This window comes from Anticarsia gemmatalis, chromosome 27, assembly GCF_050436995.1.
Source record: "Anticarsia gemmatalis isolate Benzon Research Colony breed Stoneville strain chromosome 27, ilAntGemm2 primary, whole genome shotgun sequence".
Classification (NCBI taxonomy): Eukaryota; Metazoa; Arthropoda; class Insecta; order Lepidoptera; family Erebidae; genus Anticarsia; species Anticarsia gemmatalis.
The window spans coordinates 6,309,108-6,330,211 of record NC_134771.1 but is presented as its reverse complement, the minus strand read 5'-3'; the positions used below and the strand labels follow the sequence as shown (position 1 = coordinate 6,330,211).

Genomic DNA, 21,104 nt, shown 5'->3' with positions numbered 1-21,104 from the left:
GGTAAATTTTTTATCGTTTTAAGACCCGTTGCATTATAATATTATGTGTACAAGTTGCGAGAGTTTAAAATCATCGCATCGCTTTCATAAGACAAATCTTAAAAGAACAAAATAATAATACTAAACGAAAAAAACATGCTTTTAGCATACAGTAATTATTAAATAATACAAAAATATACACTATGACACACCAAAGGTAGGAATAAAAAAACATGGCCTAAAATTTAAAGCTAAAAACAAAAAAAATGAGCAAAAAACAAAAAAAATATATTTTTTTGTAATTTTTCTAAATTTCCTAAAAAAATATATCCTTACCTTAGGTTTTTTTTGAAAACACACTGGTTTTGTAAAACTAATAAATATAAATCTGTGATTTGTTAATTGTAAATTCTGGTATAATTTGATTTTACTTTAAATATAATTTGATTTTTAAAATACTGGTAAAATAATATTGTTCATTACATGACCAGGGTTTAACTAAAATAGTCCTTATACCGACTACATAAGATATTATTGCGTGACGCGACTTTCAAACAATTTTTATTATTCCGCTCAAAAACCAAATATTTTGAAGCGTAAGCGAAATTCTCGAAAATTCATTCTCTATTGATTGCTAATGTGGTTTCTAAGCAACGCTTATAAAACGCCCGATCCGTTATCGAAATAAATAAAAGCGTTTTTATTTAATTATCCATTATATACAAATTCATAATAAATATATACTTTAAATTATATTAAAAAAAGACTCTTATAAAAAGATTGTTAAATATCTGCCATATAATGTTATTACAAATTATTTTCAATCAGATGATAAAAAAAACTATTTGGCTTTGCTACTTTGTCTTTCACGCTATAACAACTTATGTAGTCGAATATGTTCCGTACACATGATAATTTAACAAATTTATAAATTTAAATATAAAAAAATGCCTAAAGAGTAGTTTAACTTTCGCGTTGCATGTTCATTATTTATATAAGAATACGGGAATTAACACAAACACGCATTTTACCTTGAAATGCACAGACCACGGCGAGTGCAACCTGCGCCGAAACGTTAGGCATTCTAAGGTAGTGTTCGCGTTAATTACTGTATTCTATTATATAATACGTAAGACCGTACGAAAATAATTTTATATGGCCCAAAACACGCATATTAGTGTCTCCTTATTTCGAATACTATGTGCACGGAACATGCTTAAATATGTCATTTCTAAAAGGGCACAAGTGCTATGGCTATATAAAGTCAGATATACCCTTTTTAATTTATATAACGTCGACGTACGTGCAAAATTCGCTGAAAAACCTCTTTCGCACGATCGCTTAAAAACGCCAGCGTTCGTCAACATTTTCAAAAATCATTTATATTAATGAAAATAGTGAAATTACTACAACATTTTTTTTAATTTAAAATACAGACTTCTAAGTAATTTTACAGCTGCTCCGCTTAGTATTGTAAACATATTTTTGAGCAAAAAATAATGTACAAAGTAAATGACAGTGTACACATAGTTCTAACACTAACTGTATTAAACGCAACGCCATCGCTTTATAAGAGCCCGTGCGGTAGGCCTAGAAATTTATATCTTCGATAAAGCTGCCATTTTAATTATTATCTCAATATACACTGTAAAAAAACAATTAAGAGATTCGATTTGATAGATTAGATAATATTCTTTATGCTTTTCTAAGCCTAACACAGCGATATTTGCAATTACATCGACGGTATTTTAAAATAACTGAGCAATACAAATATTGTTCAACTAAGCTCAACATTCGTTGCTAACGAGCAGACGTAGGAATCTATACAACACATACAGCCTATGCTGTTCCTGTTTCATCTGTAACGGGACAGAGAAAAAAACGTTGAAAAAAAAAACAAAACCAAAAAAAAATAATCAAAAATCAAAAAAAAAAATAATCAAAAATCAAAAAAAAAAATTGTGTCAAAAAGTCGCAAAAAATAAAAAATGACAAGAAAACTTATAAATTTGAGCGTTGGCGTGATTTTAGCGTGAAAAAAGCATTAATTTCGATAAATAATAAATTATTTTTTATAACGAACAAAAATTGCAAGCAAGCAAAAGCAACACTGAACAAATATAATTACAACTTAATACGATGCAAACAAACTATGTCGTAATAGAAAAATTATTAGTAAAAATGATTCCCCAGTGAATGAAAACATGACATATTAAACAAAAGACCCAACACAAAATCATATTTTATCTCGCACAGTAAAGCTTACGGAACGCGCAATAACAATTTATTTCATCATGTACTTAGTTAAGCAATAAGCTCGTAATAGCTTAATGCTTAACTATAGCTAACTTTAAAAAAAACGCCATTTCCTTATCTATACTAATATAATAAAGCTGAAGAGTTTGTTTGTTTGTTTGTTTGTTTGAAAGTAGCCCATTTATCGAGGAAGGCTATATAACATCACGCTACGGTCATTAGGAGCGGAATAGCAACGAAAAATGTAACAAAAACGGGGAAAATTTTGACCCATTCTCTTAGGTGACGCGAGCGAAGTTGCGCTGACCCAGCTAGTCCAAAAATAAAAAGTATTTTTGAAATCTGCTTACAATTTGCGCGATCCATAAGCATTACTACTGAACCCGAATTTGCCGTTTCATATTATTAAAAGCCTGTACACATGAAACATCGCTATTTACAATATTTCAATTAACCTTTTACAGTAAGATATCGATACCGGAAATTTCAATTGTCGTAAAGGACATTTTGACGAAAATGAGTTATATATATATTCGGAATCAGCGTTGCGAGCTCTATCGATTGGTATATTTAACATAATCCTATCTTTAAAAAAAAGTCCCTTACGACCTGGATTTTCAACAGCTCTAGCCCTTTTTTTTTAACTATTTGGGATGTATCGTAAGACTAATTTTCAATACAGAGCGTAAAGTCATGTTTTAATTATTTATGAGGTCGTAAAGGCCTCTGGTGTAAGAAAAGTTAATAATAATTTTCATAATTATATTTTATTTAAAGTTTAAAACTGTTTTTAAAACAATTTTAATTTTATCGAGTCATTAATAAATTATTGACTAGTCTATAGATTACTTAAAATACTGATTGTTCTAAAAATGGACACTAGTTTATTACTAATAAATAAGATTATTTTACAGTACAGAACTTATATAACTAAATATTTACATTAGATTATTAAAATTAAAACTATATATACACATTGACGAAAAAAAACAAATACATAAAAAAATCTATACTATATATATAATATAATATATAATATATATAATAATATAATAAAGCTGAAGAGTTTGTTTGTTTGTTTGCTTGCACGCGCTAATCTCAGGAACTACTGGTCCGATTTGAAAAATTCTTTCGGTGTTAGATAGTCCGTTTATCGAGGAAGGCTATAGGCTATATATCATCACGCTATGTCCAAAAGGAGCAGAGTAGCAATAAAAAATGTTACAAAAACGGGGAAAATTTTGACCCACTCTCTCTTATGTGACGCAAGCGAAGTTGCGCGGGTCAGCTAGTAAAGAATATAAAAGAAGGAAAGCGCGCTACGCGTCGTAGTACTCCTCCACATCGCTGTCTATCGGGAACGTTCCCAGAATGCTCGCAGCATTGCCACGTTGTATGGCAATGCTTAAACCTTTGTAAAAAAAAAAGTTATTTTTCAGCATTGCAGCAATGATTGTTTACGATTTAAATAAATAAAAAGCATCACATTTTGTTTAAATTTTGAGTTTCTGTTAGAATAACATTTTTTGTCACTTTTGTACTAAATATTTTGATTAATAAATACAAACCAATCGAAAATCTTTTATTTAATATACATTTACTACCTATTGTAGTTGTTAATTAGTTAGATTTTCAGGTTTTTTACTCCTTTTACCCCCTTGGTCTTTAATTTTATTACTTGTACTACCCATTGATGATCAAGATTACTCCTTTACGACACATCTGACTTTATCATATCCAATTTTTCGTGGCTGTAAAGTACTTCAGTTCGATTTTTGTGGGCTGTAAAGGACTCTCATTTTCGTAAATAATTAAGTTTGATTTATTTAGTTAAATTATAAGGATAGAACATGAAAAATTAGTCGGAGTGTCTTTTGACATCATAATTATACTATTTTGTTTGACAAAGATATTACGCAAAAACTTTTTTTTTTTTCGTTTTTTGCCTCTACTGAAAACTCGTGTTTTGTCCTTTACGACAATTGAAATTTCCGGTATCGATATGATTAGTAAGCTTATATGAATAAACTTTTAATAATTCATTAACCCCCGGTGTCTGAGGTACATTTAGCGGTAGTTTATCTATTCAATTGCGTTTTTTGTATGAGTTTAAACGCTATTGAATAGATAAACTACCGCTAAATGTACCTTAGAAATTGAGGGTAAATTATTTGCATGATAATAAGTTACGTATTTATTTTTAAACTTTATTTTACGAATATTTTTGGCGCAATATAAGCTTAAATATATAACTATTTTTTATTTACAATTTCATATTAATTAATTAGAAAAACCAACTACGTATATCGGGTTTAATATAGGGTCTAAAACATAAAATACTTGAAAAACTACTAATGAAAAACTCCCCGTCCCCCCTTTTAAAAATTACGTAAAACTTTACTGTATTATTAATACAAATTAATAGAAATATAATATTAATTGTTAATTAAAACACTGGGAAAGAATTCGCTGTTCCAAATTTTTAAACGGACAATAATTGCGCCATCAGCCCCCGGTTTCTGAGTATATATAACCTTAGTTTATCTATTCAATAGCGTTTTTGTATATAGTTTTTTTTTAGAAAAAGACAACTCCCGCACTAAGAATTGCTTGTGTCGCGGGGACTTTTACATACATACAAACAACGGACACAAAGCACAACCAGAGCCGAACAATTTATATGTGGATCGCACAAATAATTGTTCCGTGTGGGAATCGAACCCACGATCTCCCGTTGCGTCACGGAGGCAGTCAAAATATAAGTTTTAACACTATTGAATAGATAAACTACCGCTAAATGTACCTCAGAAACCGGGGGCTAACGTGCAACATAAATCCCGTTAGACTTATGGCCAACTATTAGATAGCGTATTTGATAGATAGTGACTGCAAATGAATGAAAACATTTATAAATATTCCTATTGATACACTAACCGATACTTATTCGAAGAAGCGAAACTGGTCATTAGAATATTGTATATTTAATTTTAAGTTATTTTAAAAATGTAATGTAAAAGAAAATATAATGTTTGAAAAAGCTCAAAAATGTAATTTAGACTTAAGTTAGTTGTATTGTGATGAAAAGCTGCCCAAAGATTATTTTATTAATATTATTTTTTATACATATTAAAGTCTTTTTAGTGACAAAGAAAATATTATAAACTCGAGAAGGTTTTTAATTTGCTTGTTAAATTTTTTTTTTTCCACTTTAAGTAATATTTTACGCGTCAAAATTTGAAAAACTGTATATTAATTAAATAATTACGTAATTTTATTTCGAATAATTATGAGTGTAAATAAAAGAAGAAAATAATTAAATTTCAAATTCATCCAAGCTATTTATAATAGTTAATTTTAAATCGATTTTAAATGTTAGCACAAATAAATTAAAATTAAAATAAGCTTAATTTTAAATCTGTGATTTTAAAAGGGTAAATCGTTTTAAATCATGGGGTAAGTTATTTTAAACGTTAAGGTAAATTATTTTAAATATTGGGTTTACTTCAAACACCTATTTAATTACCTTATTCTAAATATCACGATAGTTAACAACTCTATGGACATACCTATTCTTTTCAAACCCTTAATTATTTTTAGACATAACCCGGTACTTCAATCATTAGACTGAAAAATTTAAAGACATCCCGCAATATCTAAATATATGTAACTCAAAGGTTTTTGCGTTTGTTTGTCGTAGTGGTCAAACTAGTGTCAAAGTCGTTCAAGCCGCCCGAGAGGCCTTTAACATGGATTAATGACTGTTATCTTAGTAGACAACAACCGGGACCAAATTTTTACGTGCCCTCCGAAGCACCGATACGCCCAGTTCAAATATCACTATGGTCCCATCAATGAAATGACCGCGCCAAGGGTTGCTTAACCCACAGATCGTTTACCGACCGGTGAGTGCAACTGGCTATGGGTGCCTCAAAACTCGAAGGTGTCTGACTGACATAGTTATCAACAAATCAATATCAACGCACAGCCCAAACCACTGGACGGATCGGACTGAAATTTGACATGCAAGTAGATGTTATGACGTAGACATCCGCTAGGAAAGGATTTTGATCGATTCCACCACTAAGGGTATAAAATAGGGGATTATATATGAAACTCTTCCGTTACTGACTGACTGATGGACAACGCACAGTCGAAACTACTGAACGAAGAAACTTGAAATTTGCTATGAAGATTCCTTAGAGAATGTAGAGGAGCACTTAAAAAAGATTTTTGGATAATTATATAATTTTTGCGGGATGTCTTTTGAAAAACTGAAATATTATCGGCTTAGAGCCATTTTGTGTCGTATGCATATTTTTTTCTTATTTTTTATTAGGGTAAAAAATCTTTCCTTACATTTGTCCTAAGCCTACTATTTCTGTCTCCCTCGCACCTACTAACAACCCATAAGCTTGACGAGACAAGCATTATACAACGCACCAAACAATTATGAACATAAAATTAGTTTTTAACATAAATAAGACAGATTTAAGAAGAATAACGGACAATTTAAAAAAATGGGTCTAGCACGAGTCCTACCTTAAATTTGGCCATGGTCAGTTTTTATAAAACTGGCCAAATGGACAATATTTTGTATACCATAGCCGGTTATTAAATATAGAAAATATTAAGATCGCGGCATGTCGTGGGATGCCTTGGGATGTCGGGTAATGCCGTGGGATTACACGGGATGCAATTAAAATCGTTCTTACAACAACAGCATATTTATTTAAGAGTGTCTAAGAATTTCTAGCCATCTATTTGGTCCTACTTTCCAAACTGGCGGTAAATTCACTCTCTGTATCATTGACTATCATAAGTGTCAGCATTTGACCTAAATTAATAAATAATCTGATTGTGATTTTTTAAGGGTACTGCGTGCTAGACCCAAACGAACAAACGGACAGTACAAATTAGTAATATAGACACAACAGATAAAACAACTGTTTTATATAATTAACACTAATATTATCATTAAGGTTACTAACGGTCGTTGCAATAACATAACTATAGTTAGAGATAGACTAGTTTGGTTACTAGACGATCTATCTGTACTATCTCTGAGGCGAAGTCAATAGTGAGAAGTCTCAGGTTTAAATCTTGGGACGGGTCAAATAGTTATTATTTCAGTTTTTTGCTATGAAATGCTAAGTAAATTGCAAGGAATCAGGAAATAAGGTTATAGATTTCCGTGCCTCAGAGAGCACGTAAAGCCGTCGGTCCTGCGCCTGACCTCTCACTGGTCGTGTCGGTTATCCGTCCCACCGGGTTATGAGAGTGATGGAATAGAGAGTGTACCTGTGTATTGTGCATACACTTGGACACTATAATCAAAGTCCTGCACCGTTGGCTGGTTTCAATTAATGGCTGTCGTAGTCAAATATCGGCTAGGACGACATTGCATCAGATGGGCCTAGGCGAAACTGGTAAAAGTACTATAGTACTAAAATAATAACATTTAAGTTTGTTTCAATACCTTTATCTACTAAACTACCAGCCGGATTTCAATTAATATTTTTAATACGATAGCCACATAAGTAAGGAAGGCTAGAGGCTATATAACATCACGCTATCACCCATAGGAGCTGAGTAATCAATACAAACGCGAGTAAAATTATTTATACTTAATGTTGCCTAGTAACCAAACTGTAAACCTATCTCTAACTGTAGATACGTTATTGAAACTGGTTATAATTAATGGATAACGTGTTCGCTTTGCGTAACACAAATATCATTAGGATTTTTGCGACCACAAATTGTATGGGTGAAATTAACTTTTTAGCACTTTAAATCTTAGTATTTATAACCATATTAAAATTTGTGGGCATAACACAGTTGATGTTTAGATGTTAAAGCATGCTGTGAAATGTCTGAGCATGCCATGAAATGTAACAGCATGTCATGGCATGCGTTAACATGTAATTTTAGACGTTAGCAAGTTTATTATTTTCAACATGAATATACTATTTTTTAACAAATAACTAACATTTTCCATACAATTTGTGTCTGCAAGTAATTATAATTCTATATTTTAGGCACGGACTATATTCTATACTTTGATTTAAATAATACTGTCACGCTATGCGCTTACTGGTTTGTACTACACACTTTTCGGTAATTACCGGTCATTACCGGTCATTATTTAGTCGTGTGAGGGCGCGTTTCCACTATGTCGTGACGACAGATAATCGTGTAATTTTAAGTGTCGTGGCTTATATGTTTAAATGGAGGTGTTCACATATAGAACGACACGACTTACTATCGTCTACGATATTTTGCAGTGACGACAGATTATCGTGACAGTGGGGACGGCTATCACGATAGTCGTAAAACGATAAAATATCGATAGATTTGTAGCTTGCTAATGTGCAAACGATACAGCGACTGCCGTGATACGACAGTCACCACACGATTACAATTTTTGACGACAAACAGTCGTTTTAATGGGAACAGCTAGAGACGACATTTGAACTACACGACTATCTGTCGTCACGACATAGTGGGAACGCGCCATAAATCATGTAAGTCAATATCAGTCAGACACAGTCACAATTTGGACAATATTGCAGATATTGTCCAAATTGCTGCACAATATCGAGTCGAAAATCAAATTGGATTCGAACAAATGTCAAATCGTAGTTTTAAATTTCAAACTAGCGCGTGATTAAATACTGGTTCACACATCACATTGTGGTCGAAATTTGGTCAAAATCGGTATTATTTTGGTCAAATATAGTCATGATTCTCTTGAAAACCACTTGTAAGTGCATAATTTTGTCATGATCAGTCAAAATTTGGTCTGATGTAGTCATAATTTGGTCAGATTCGAAATTAATATGGATAGATTTGGTCATAATTCGTCCATTATAGGTTATTTAATATGACTAACAATTAACAAAATTAATGTTGAAGTAAAATTTTGTTATTTGTTTAGATATTAAAGCGTATTTTCCATTACATTATTTTTATTTCGGCCATACCTCGGTCAAATACATACTAAATAATTATTAAAAACTAACCCTCTTATTCATAAACACACTATAAACCTATTTTAGTTAAAAACGACTACAATATGTTTTCTCTTTTTCATTTCGCTAAGGAGTGAAAGAAATAAAACTCTTTATAAGCCTTTCATAACTTCATATATTTTTATGAATAAGAGGGAAATATTTCAGCTTATGCTATATAACCGCCCACCATAAGTGTCCTGACCCAAGCGTAACCACAACCGGTTGTTCTAACCTAAACCAAAAGTGACCTACACCGTGACCGATATATGACCTGAACTGAATTGACTGAAATATGACCGACAAATGAGTTGACCGATAAAAAACACTGATTTGACCGAAATATAACCGACAAATCAGCTGACCGAATCCTGACAGATACGACTGACATATGACCGACATGACAGATGCTTGAGCGAAATGCGACCAACGTATAACCCAATTTGACTACATCACCAATATGACACATGATTTAAGCGTGACCGATAGATGACCAACATATGACCGACACATGACCAACATATGACCAACATGTGACCGACATATGACCGACAGGTGACCGATACATGACCGACATATGACCAACACATGACCGACATATGACCGATAACAGTGTGTATCAGATATTTTATGTACATGTAACTATATACTAACGCGTTGAACTTCGAGTGGACGAATCGACTATAACTAATTACTAGGTCAGTTGTAGGTCAAGACAGATAATATTGGGAAAATAGACCATATTTCTAGCATACTAAGGCTCATTTTACAATAAAATATCTTCATCTTATCGTATGGTTAGTGCTCAACCTAGTGTCAAAGTTGTTCAAGCTCGAAAGACCTTTGACGTGGCTTAACGACTGTTATCTTAATAGACAACAACCGGGACCGACTTTTTACGTGCCCTCCGAAGAACAGAGACGCCCAGTTTAAATACCATTATACGGTCACCCGTCTATGGAATGACCGCGCCTATATTTGCTTAACTCACAGATCGTTTACCGACTGGTGAGCGCAACTGGCTATGGGCGCCTCAAAGGGTCTCTAATTCAAATTTGTTTGAACGCGCTAATCTCAGGAACTACTGGTTCGAATTGAAAACTTCTTTCAGTGTTAGATAGTCCATTTATCGAGGAAGGCTATAGGCTATATATCATCACGCTACAACCAATAGGAGCAGAGTAGCAATAAAAAAAGTTACAAAAACGGCGAAAATGTTGACCCATTCTATCTATGCGACGCAAGCGAAGTAGCGCGGGTCAGCTATCATTTCTATAAGGAAGGAGTCTTGGACCATCGTGGTGTACCCAAGGCTACCTTTCTTTCTATGCCCACTCTTGCCCAGCAGTGGGACAGTTTCTCTGATCTTTCCTTATTATCTGTCTTGACCTACGACTGAGTTAGACTATTATCTAGTTAGACTAATGTTTGGATAGTCGTTTAGGAGTAGTTTTTGGCTTTAGCCGGTCGTGTCTTACCTTTGTTAGTCGCATTCTTTCACATCTGAAAAAAAAAATATAAAATTAATTATTTAATTAGGTAAAATGTTAACACTCTCATGTTGAGATTAATCGCACAATAAGATTAACTTATTGCTACTATTATTTTCCGAATTGTCTAATAAATTCGAAATATGTAGGAAAATCACAAACCGATTTAACACTTAAAGACTACTTTTATAACTTTAGTTCAATACTATTTATATTATTTACGAACTGTTTAACAGAACTATAAATTCTCTCGCTTAGCTCTCAAATTTCACATCGAAACTAACTCATTTCAAGATGACTTCTACAACAATCTCACTTTAAACCCTGTCTCTTAATTTACAAACTTTAAAGCAAAAGTTTTAAGTTCTTTTCAAATTGAGACTCACACCGAGATAATCTCACTCCACTCAACTCTAAACAAAAGCATTTAAGTCTAAATTACTACTTAAATCTCACATCAAGGCCATTATTTTAACACAAGTCTCAAACTCCTCTCACACTGAGATAATTACAGTTTACTCAACTCTAAACAAAGGCATTTAAATCCAAGATATTACTTGAATCAAGACCATCTATCCCATCATTTCGACACATATTTCAAAAGTCCTCTCACACCTAGATAAGCACAATTCCACTCACTTGTCCAGCATCCGCTTGTCAGCCAGCAGACGGGTGAGCAGTCGCATGGTGTGCGGCGGCACGCGGTGCGCGGTGGCGCGCGCGTGCGCCCCGCACGCGGCCGGCGCGGGCCCGCCCGCCGCCTGGTACGAGAACGTGGGGTCGTCGCGCGGGACGATGCGGGGCCGCGCGCGACCCGCACACATGCCTGCGGACAGTAAAGTTTAATTGAATAATGGTCTTACTAAATGGTCATATCGGTGGTGTCTAAAAAACAGTTTAGGTACATCATAACCGGCGGTCCTGTATGACCACATGTAACGAGCAAGGGAAGTTTGTAAAGATAACAAGTGACAATCTTTGGTCTCTGCCTACCTTCATGGGAAGGCGTGAAAAAATATCATGTTAAGGTAAATGGGTTATGGATGTCTGATAGACAATCGCTCCATATAAAATACTGGTATTCAGCTGCATTCAAATAAAGACTAGGCTGATGATGGGTTCTTTAAATTCATGTCTGTTAATCGAAAATGTAAGCAGAGGTTTATAAAAGACTAGCTGACCCGCGCAACTTCGCTTGCTTCACATAAGAGAGAATGGGCCAAAATTTTCCCCGTTTTTGTAACATTTTTCACTGGTACTCTGCTCCTATTGGTAGTAGCGTGATGATATATGGCCTATAACCTTCCTCGATAAATGGACTATCTAACACTGAAAGAATTTTTCAAATCGGACCAGTAGTTCCTGAGATTAGCGCGTTCAAACAAACAAACAAACAATCTAACAAACAAACAAACTCTTCAGCTTTATAGTATTAGTATAGATATTTAAAAACGGTCTTAAAAATGGTCCTTAATTATGTGTGTACTCAAATTTAACTCTGAGACACCATTAGGAAATGAGGAACAAAAAACTGAGTGTATTTTACAGCAGCCTAACTTAGGAATTTACCCCGAGACCTCACAATCAGATGTCGGATACACTACCAACCACGACACGTAGGCAGTCTTTTTTTGTGAAATGCTTACATTCTTCACCTCCCGAGCATCAAACCCACTCACCAGTAATAAATATATCTTCTAAGTGGAAGTAATTAGTCCGTAGCGCGGCGTCGTACAAGGCGCGCGCGACGTGCGACGACAGCGCGTACCCCGTGCCTGAGAGGTACTTGGGGTACACGCGACCCCCGTACATGTAGCGGGGGCTGTACCTGCAACAACAAAATACAGTCGGAATTAAAGATTTTTTTTTTATCTCAAAGTAAAATAGTGTTTTCCTCTTTTTAAAGACTACTCCCGCACTAAGAATTGCTCTTGTGTCGCGGGGACTTTTACAAACATACAAACAACGGACACAAAGCACAACCAGACCCGAACCAATTAGTTGTGAATTGAACTGGAAACAAATTGGGAATCGAACCCACAACTTTCCCGCGCAATGGTAGCGGCGTAGTGACCTTAACCACTGCGCCATATAATTAGTGGTCAACCTAGTGTCAAAGTTGATCAAGCAACCCGGCTTTTGTCATGGCTTAACGGCTTAACTCTGAAATATGGAGACGTTCAGTTCAATTACATTATGCGGTCACCTATACATGGAATGACCGCGCCAAAGGTTGCTTAACCCACAGATCGTTTACCGTCTGGTGAGCGCAACTACGGGCTGCGAGTTTTTTATTCTATTGGTTGGTTGGTTTCAAATAAACTGGTCGCCGTAGTCAAGCGTCGACTTAGAGAACAATATATTAACCTGAATTTCACGCGGGCAGCTAGAAAATTTAACCCATTACTGTCCCACTGCTGGGCAAAGGTCCCCTCCCAGAATGAGGGGTAATGACTGAGTACGTACCATTTATTGCTGGAGTCAAGTACAGGTCTCGCGCCACATATAAGGTCACCGATCAGCATGTACTCCTTGGCGCGCGTGCCTCTCGTCTTGTTGTCGAAGTCTCGCGAGCGGTTGCGCAGGTTGTCGATCAAGTTCGGCACGTTTATAACCATTGTTTAGTCTAATTAACACACTACCTAATATAAGAACTTACCTATGGCTAAAATGACATAGAAATGACTAATTTTACCGAATATAACGCTCTGGAATCGAGTCGAAAGTAAGTTTTGCCTGGTCAAACCTGCAAATTATCCAGTCAATACTACTTTTGCCTAGTCAAACCTGCAAATTATCCAGTCAATACTACTTTTGCCTAGTCAAACCTGCAAATTATCCAGTCAATACTACTTTTGCCTAGTCAAACCTGCAAATTATCCAGTCAATACTACTTTTGCCTAGTCAAACCTGCAAATTATCCAGTCAATACTACTTTTGCCTAGTCAAACCTGCAAATTATCCAGTCAATACTACTTTTGCCTAGTCAAACCTGCAAATTATCCAGTCAATACTACTTTTGCCTAGTCAAACCTGCAAATTAAGCAGACAAAACTAGTTTTGCCTAGTCAAACCTGCAAATTATCCAGTCAATACTACTTTTGCCTAGTCAAACCTGCAAATTATCCAGTCAATACTACTTTTGCCTAGTCAAACCTGCAAAATATCCAGTCAAAACTAGTTTTTCCTTCTCAAATCTCGTAAATAGCTGGTCCAACCTAGTTGTTCTTACCATTTATTGCTAGAGTCGAGCACAGGCCTCGCGCCACATATAAGGTCACCGATCAGCATGTACTCCTTGGCGCGCGTGCCTCTCGTCTTGTTGTCGAAGTCTCGCGAGCGGTTGCGCAGGTTGTCGATCAAGTTCGGCACGTTTATAACCATTGTTTAGTCTAACTAACACACTACCTAATATAAACTTACCTGTGGCTAGAATGACATAGCAATGTCTAATTTTACCGAATATAACGCTCTGGAATCGAGTCGAAAGTAAGTTTTGCCTGGTCAAACCTGCAAATTATCCAGTCAATACTACTTTTGCCTAGTCAAACCTACAAATTATCCAGTCAAAACTAGTTTTGCCTAGTCAAACCTGCAAATTAAGCAGACAAAACTAGTTTTGCCTAGTCAAACCTGCAAATTATCCAGTCAATACTACTTTTGCCTAGTCAAACCTGCAAATTATCCAGTCAATACTACTTTTGCCTAGTCAAACCTGCAAAATATCCAGTCAAAACTAGTTTTTCCTTCTCAAATCTCGTAAATAGCTGGTCCAACCTAGTTGTTCTTACCATTTATTGCTAGAGTCGAGCACAGGTCTCGCGCCACATATAAGGTCACCGATCAGCATGTACTCCTTGGCGCGCGTGCCTCTGGTCTTGTTGTCGAAGTCTCGCGAGCGGTTGCGCAGGTTGTCGATCAAGTTGGGCACGTTTATACACATTGTTTAGTCTAACTAACACACTACCTAATATAAGAACTTACCTATGGCTAAAATGGCATAGAAATGTCTAATTTTACCGAATATAACGCTCTAGAATCGAGTCGAAAGTAAGTTTTGCCTGGTCAAACCTGCAAATTATCCAGTCAATACTACTTTTGCCTAGTCAAACCTGCAAATTATCCAGTCAATACTACTTTTGCCTAGTCAAACCTGCAAATTATCCAGTCAATACTACTTTTGCCTAGTCAAACCTGCAAATTATCCAGTCAATACTACTTTTGCCTAGTCAAACCTGCAAATTATCCAGTCAATACTACTTTTGCCTAGTCAAACCTGCAAATTATCCAGTCAATACTACTTTTGCCTAGTCAAACCTGCAAATTATCCAGTCAATACTACTTTTGCCTAGTCAAACCTGCAAATTATCCAGTCAAAACCAGTTTTGCTTATCAAACACGCTCAATAACCAGTCAAAGCTGGTTTTGCCTGGTCAAATCTCGAAAATAGCTGGTCCAACCTAGTTGTTCTTACCATTTATTGCTGGAGTCAAGCACAGGCCTCGCGCCACATATAAGGTCACCGATCAGCATGTACTCCTTGGCGCGTGTGCCTCTGGTCTTGTTGTCGAAGTCTCGCGAGCGGTTGCGCAGGTTGTCGATCAAATTGGGTACGTTTATAACCATTGTTTAGTCTAACTAACACACTACCTCATAAAAGAACTTACCTGTGGCTAGAATGACATAGAAATGACTAATTTTACCGAATATAACGCTCTAAAATCGATTCGAAAGTAAGTTTTGCCTGGTCAAACTTGCAAATTAACCAGTCAAAACTAGTTTTGCCTAGTCAAACCTGCAAATTATCCAGTCAAAACTAGATTTGCCTAGTCAAACCTGCAAATTATCCAGTCAAAACTAGATTTGCCTAGTCAAACCTGCAAATTAACCAGTCAAAACTAGTTTTGCCTAGTCAAACCTGCAAATTAACCAGTCAAAACTAGTTTTGCCTAGTCAAACCTGCAAATTAACCAGTCAAAACTAGATTTGCCTAGTCAAACCTGCAAATTAACCAGTCAATACTACTTTTGCCTAGTCAAACCTGCAAATTATCCAGTCAATACTACTTTTGCCTAGTCAAACCTGCAAATTAACCAGTCAAAACTAGTTTTGCCTAGTCAAACCTGCAAATTAACCAGTCAAAACTAGTTTTGCCTAGTCAAACCTGCAAATTAACCAGTCAAAACTAGATTTGCCTAGTCAAACCTGCAAATTAACCAGTCAAAACTAGTTTTGCCTAGTCAAACCTGCAAATTATCCAGTCAAAACCAGTTTTGCCTAGTCAAACTTGCAAATTATCCAGTCAAAACTAGTTTTGCCTGGTCAAATCTCGAAAATAGCTGGTCCAACCTAGTTGTACCTACCATTTATTGCTAGAGTCGAGCACAGGTCTCGCGCCACATATAAGGTCACCGATCAGCATGTACTCCTTGGCGCGCGTGCCTCTCGTCTTGTTGTCGAAGTCTCGCGAGCGGTTGCGCAGGTTGTCGATCAAATTGGGCAGGTTTATAACCATTGTTTAGTCTAACTAACACACTACCTAATATAAGAACTTACCTATGGCTAGAATGACCAAGAAATGACTAATTTTACCGAATATAACGCTCTAAAATCGAGTCGAAAGTAAGTTTTGCCTAGTCAAACCTGTAAGATATCCAGTCAAAACTACTTTTGCCTAGTCAAACCTGCAAATTATCCAGTCAAAACTAGTTTTGCCTAGTCAAACTTGCAAATTATCCAGTCAAAACTAGTTTTGCCTAGTCAAACTTGCAAATTATCCAGTCAAAACTAGTTTTGCCTAGTCAAATCCCGTAAATAGCTGGTCCAACCTAGTTGTTCTTACCATTTATTGCTAGAGTCGAGCACAGGTCTCGCGCCACATATGAGGTCACCGATCAGCATGTACTCCTTGGCGCGCGTGCCTCTGGTCTTGTTGTCGAAGTCTCGCGAGCGGTTGCGCAGGTTGTCGATCAAGTTCGGCACGTTTATATACATGTCATCATCGGTTTTTAATATGTAGCGGACTGAAATAACAAGAAAATATATTATAAACATAATATTTAGATCATTTTCCACTATGGGAAGAAGGCGTGATATTATGTATTAGTGGTCGCCCCGCAGTCGAAATTTAATGAACTTAAATTATAAGTTATTTAACATGAAAATTTATGATTTTCAGTAAGACCTCAGTAAACATACATATAGGATGGTACTCCATGTCTATGTCAGTGCTCTATGTATATAGACAAATGTCAAATGCGTGGTAGTGTGTGTAATGTTTTATTTATTGATTTCATGTACTTTATAAGCATTATTATTAAAAAAAATGTGACAAATTCCATACTTCTGCGTCCGGACATTTTTCGTAAAAAGGGGTCCAAAGTTTTTGCTTCACGTATTAATATATAGATAATATCACGCCAGCAGATTACCGAAAGGTGTATGCAACAGGCTAGCCCCCTATTACATAGGACTAATATATGTAAAATGGCGAAACGTGGTTATATTTCATACTCCTGCCTACACCTTGGGGTGCACTAGGTCAGGTGATATTATAAATGTTTGTTTGTATATACAAAAAAAGTTTACTTATAAACACTTACCACTATCATTGCAGTTATTAGTGATCCATTTCAACATCATTATAGATTTTAACGTCAAATTATTATAAGAATCGATGAACCCTTCCTGAATAACATCACCATATCGTTCAGACTCCTCTAATATTTTGTTCTGTATGGCAGAATCATTATCATTACCTGGCAACCCCAACAGAAACACCACCTTATACTCCGGATCAATGTTGCCAACCTCATCTTCCTCTTTAATTTTAGGCAAATTTTCTTTCAAATTTTTATCCTTTCTCAGCAGATTTAAAACCTTTTCCAAATCAGGATTGTCTTCGTAACCTTTTGGTGGTATTTTCATAACATTAGAATCGTAATAATCGTAATTAGGAATTTCAGTTTGATCACCTAATTCTTGATTCATGTCGAATTCTGGCAACATCGAATTATCGTCGTCCTCAAAACGCTTTTCAGGTACATTTTCAGTCTTATCCTTAACCAGATTGTCCTGCAGCGCTTTAGCCAATTCGGGTAATAGCTGGCTAAAGCTAGATATGTCCCTTTTACTTCTATAACTAGTCACATTTATAAAATCAGCTGTTTCTGAGTACAAATCATAAGAATAATTATAATTTTTATATTTTTCTTTGACTGCGTGGTATAATTTTGACATGGTGAGGTATTTTTTATAGTTCCCCCAGGTCTCTCGTATGGCCATCCTACTGTCAAAGTTAATGGTCGATGAACACACGACTATGAGTAAAAAAAGCTTGTTTTGTTTGTGTTTGTTGCAAATATTCCTGGGCTCTTGTATTGCGGTTACATTGTTTGGTTGAACGTAAACTTTTGTGTCCCTATTTGTTTGTTTCGACCAACCAACTACTAAATCTGGAATAAAGAAAAACAAAAATATTACTTTATTGACTTGCAAAAAAAGAGCTGCCGATTTTATATTGTCTGCTGCCGACTGCAAAGAGCGGACTCTTTGCATATAGACTATTATCTCATTTACATACATACAGCTTTTTTCGTAAATGTTGTTGAAATTGTAATTATTACAGACGGAAACAATTAATTAGACAGTCATTTGATACCAACGAAAATATGACATAGTGACGTCACTACGTCGTATTTCAATATTAAAATGCGTTTTTGATATTTCATAAAGAGTGGCTAATTTGACTGGTAGGCAACTACCTTATTACGCCGACTATCTAAAGCCAATTTGTCGCTGACAAACAGTCTGCCGCTAAATAAAAGCAGTCTAATGCCGACTAAAAACTGAATGCCAAGCACTGCAAACAGTCTGACGCCGAGTGCTTACAGTCAGTCGCAGTGTACTAACAGTCTGTCACCGACTACAAACATAAGGCGCTGAATATAAACAGTCTGCTACTCACAGCAAACAGTCTGTCGCTCACAACAAATAGTTTGCGGCCGACTCTATACAGTTTGCTGCAGACTATAACCCACCTTTAGTCAGCTGATTGCTAGCCTTATTATAAACAGGTATGTACATGAGCACACAGAACACTATCATCCCGGTGCAGAATATAAAGAACTTCGCTAAAACGCTGAACGTTGACCTTCTTTGCCTTTCTTCTTTTTTCGTCGGGTACGCGACGCGACGGTACTCGTGCCTGAAAGAAGAATACAAAATGTTTTAATGCATCTATACTTATATTGTAAAACTAGCTGACCCGCGCAACTTCGCTTGTGTCACCTAAGAAAATAGGTCAAAATTTTTCCACGTTTTTGTAACATTTTGCGTTGCTACTCCGCTTCTAATAAATAAATAAATAAATCATTTTATTTTCAAGCTACAATGGCTCATAGATATATACCTTACAAACTAACATATATATTAAGTATATCATCACTATGACCATAGCGTGATGTTATTTAGCCTATAGCCTTCCTCGATAAATGGGCTATCTAACACTGAAAGAATTTTTCAAATCGGATCAGTAGTTCCTGAGATTAGCGCGTTCAAACAAACAAACAAACAAACTCTTCAGCTTTATAATATTATAGTATAGATAGTAGAGTTTGTTTGGTTGAACGCTTTAATCTCAGGAACTACTGGTATGAATTAAAAAATATTTTTGTGTTGGAAAGAATATTTATTGAGGAAGGCTATAGGCTATATAACATCACGCTACGACCAATAGGAGCAGAATACCAGTAAGAAGGTCAGATGCGTAGTACTCGTAACTGGTGAGTGAGGCAAAGGAAGTTTGTTTCGTTTTCGGGTCTCTGTCTACCCATAGGAAGAAGGCGTATTTTTATGCATGTGTATTAAAATATTTAATAAAAAAAATTGTAATACATTTCTGAAAGTTCTTTAGAACAGTTCTTGAAGGTATGCAAAGTCCCCAACCCACACTTGGTCAGTGTGGTGGACTCAAGGCCTAACCCCTCCCTCATTAATACTCATTATCGCAGGAGACCCTTGTCCAGCAGTGGGACAATAACAGATAGCTTGAAATCCGAGAAAAGACATAGATTGGGGAACGGAAGCTATGCTAAACTCTAACGTACAGCTTAGAAAAGTCAACAGACAAACAAACATACATACATATCATCACGCTCATTATACTCCAAGGGGTAGGCTGTGTACGAAACACACCTGCGTTTTGACATAGTGTTAGTCTCATGTAGAAGGCGACACCGAGTCTATTGCGTCGGGAAAATAAAGTGACTCTTTAGAAGCAGTGATTACTGAAGTAATTACACAGTAATTAATTATGTAACGAGTTGAAACTAATTAGCGATTACGAGATGGTATTAAGGTTTAATTGATTGCGGTAATACTTGATTTTACATACAGATATAATTAGTTTTGAGAACCTGAATCATTTTTTGACTTGTGTTGTTTGGGGTGGGTTCTGGAAATATGTGGGTGTGTTTTAAGACGTAGGGAGGTGCGTGATAAGTGGGGGGTTTTAAAAATGGGAGGGGATAAAGCGTGTGTGGTGTGGGGTCTTGTTTAACGCGGGGTAGGGGATAGAGCGTGTGGGGGGGCTTGTGATAGGTGGGGGGGGGTAGAGTGTGTGGGGGGTCTTGTGATACGTGGGGGGGTTGAGTGTGTGGGGGGACTTATGATACCTATGGGGGGTCAAGTAGGGGCTGGTGAGAGAGTTGGAGGGGTGAAATGTGCGAAGGGCTTTGTGCAACGGGGAGGGTTGATGACAAAGATGTTTGAGAAGAGGGGTGGTTTAATGAATTGTTTTTGGGGGTAGTTTAACCCTTATAACACATCTTCATCTTCTGAACCTGCTAGTGCAATATTGCAATAAATCAAAGATTTTTGAAAAAATAATATTATATTGTTTATTTTTCTAATACTGCGAAAGTTATAAGTCGAAAAAAATATGTAAGTACTTACATTTAGCTGAAAGTAAAATAAAATATATAGGTAGATAATTAAGGTTTAAAACGTGACTATACAACACCTGAACATAAAAACCATGAAATTGTAAAAGTCACATATTTTCATGGCAGTCTATGTCTATAAAAGAACCATTATTTAAATATTTGCTATTAATTACTAAACGTATGGATGACACAAATTGATTGGATTCTTCGATAATGGATAGTGGTATAATTATGCATCGTTCAGGGCCACTCTTGTTTTTATGAGAACTGTGAATAAATAACATTATTATACGTAATACGAGCCCTACGGAAAATAATTTTATTTGTAGATTTTAAAAATTAATGATGGATTCATTGGAATTTCGCAAACATACAAAATAAATATCATCAGCATAGCCTTTCTTCCAACTATGGTGAAGTCGGCTTCC

General features: G+C 35.8%; 1 protein-coding gene across 1 annotated transcript in view; it reads right to left on the bottom strand.

The window, feature by feature from the left end:
* Window positions 1-213: 213 nt before the first annotated feature.
* The window catches only part of LOC142984436 (uncharacterized), a 30,199-nt gene continuing 9,308 nt past the window's right edge, over window positions 214-21,104 (bottom strand). The window contains exons 3-9 of the mRNA XM_076132024.1: window positions 18,772-18,938; window positions 17,335-18,186; window positions 16,575-16,755; window positions 12,412-12,560; window positions 11,372-11,558; window positions 10,721-10,745; window positions 214-1,838 (exon numbers count right to left, since the gene is read on the bottom strand). Coding sequence (XP_075988139.1) covers window positions 1,767-1,838; window positions 10,721-10,745; window positions 11,372-11,558; window positions 12,412-12,560; window positions 16,575-16,755; window positions 17,335-18,186; window positions 18,772-18,938 — 1,633 coding nt within the window. The 3' untranslated portion in view covers window positions 214-1,766. The remainder of the gene's footprint in view (window positions 1,839-10,720; window positions 10,746-11,371; window positions 11,559-12,411; window positions 12,561-16,574; window positions 16,756-17,334; window positions 18,187-18,771; window positions 18,939-21,104) is intronic.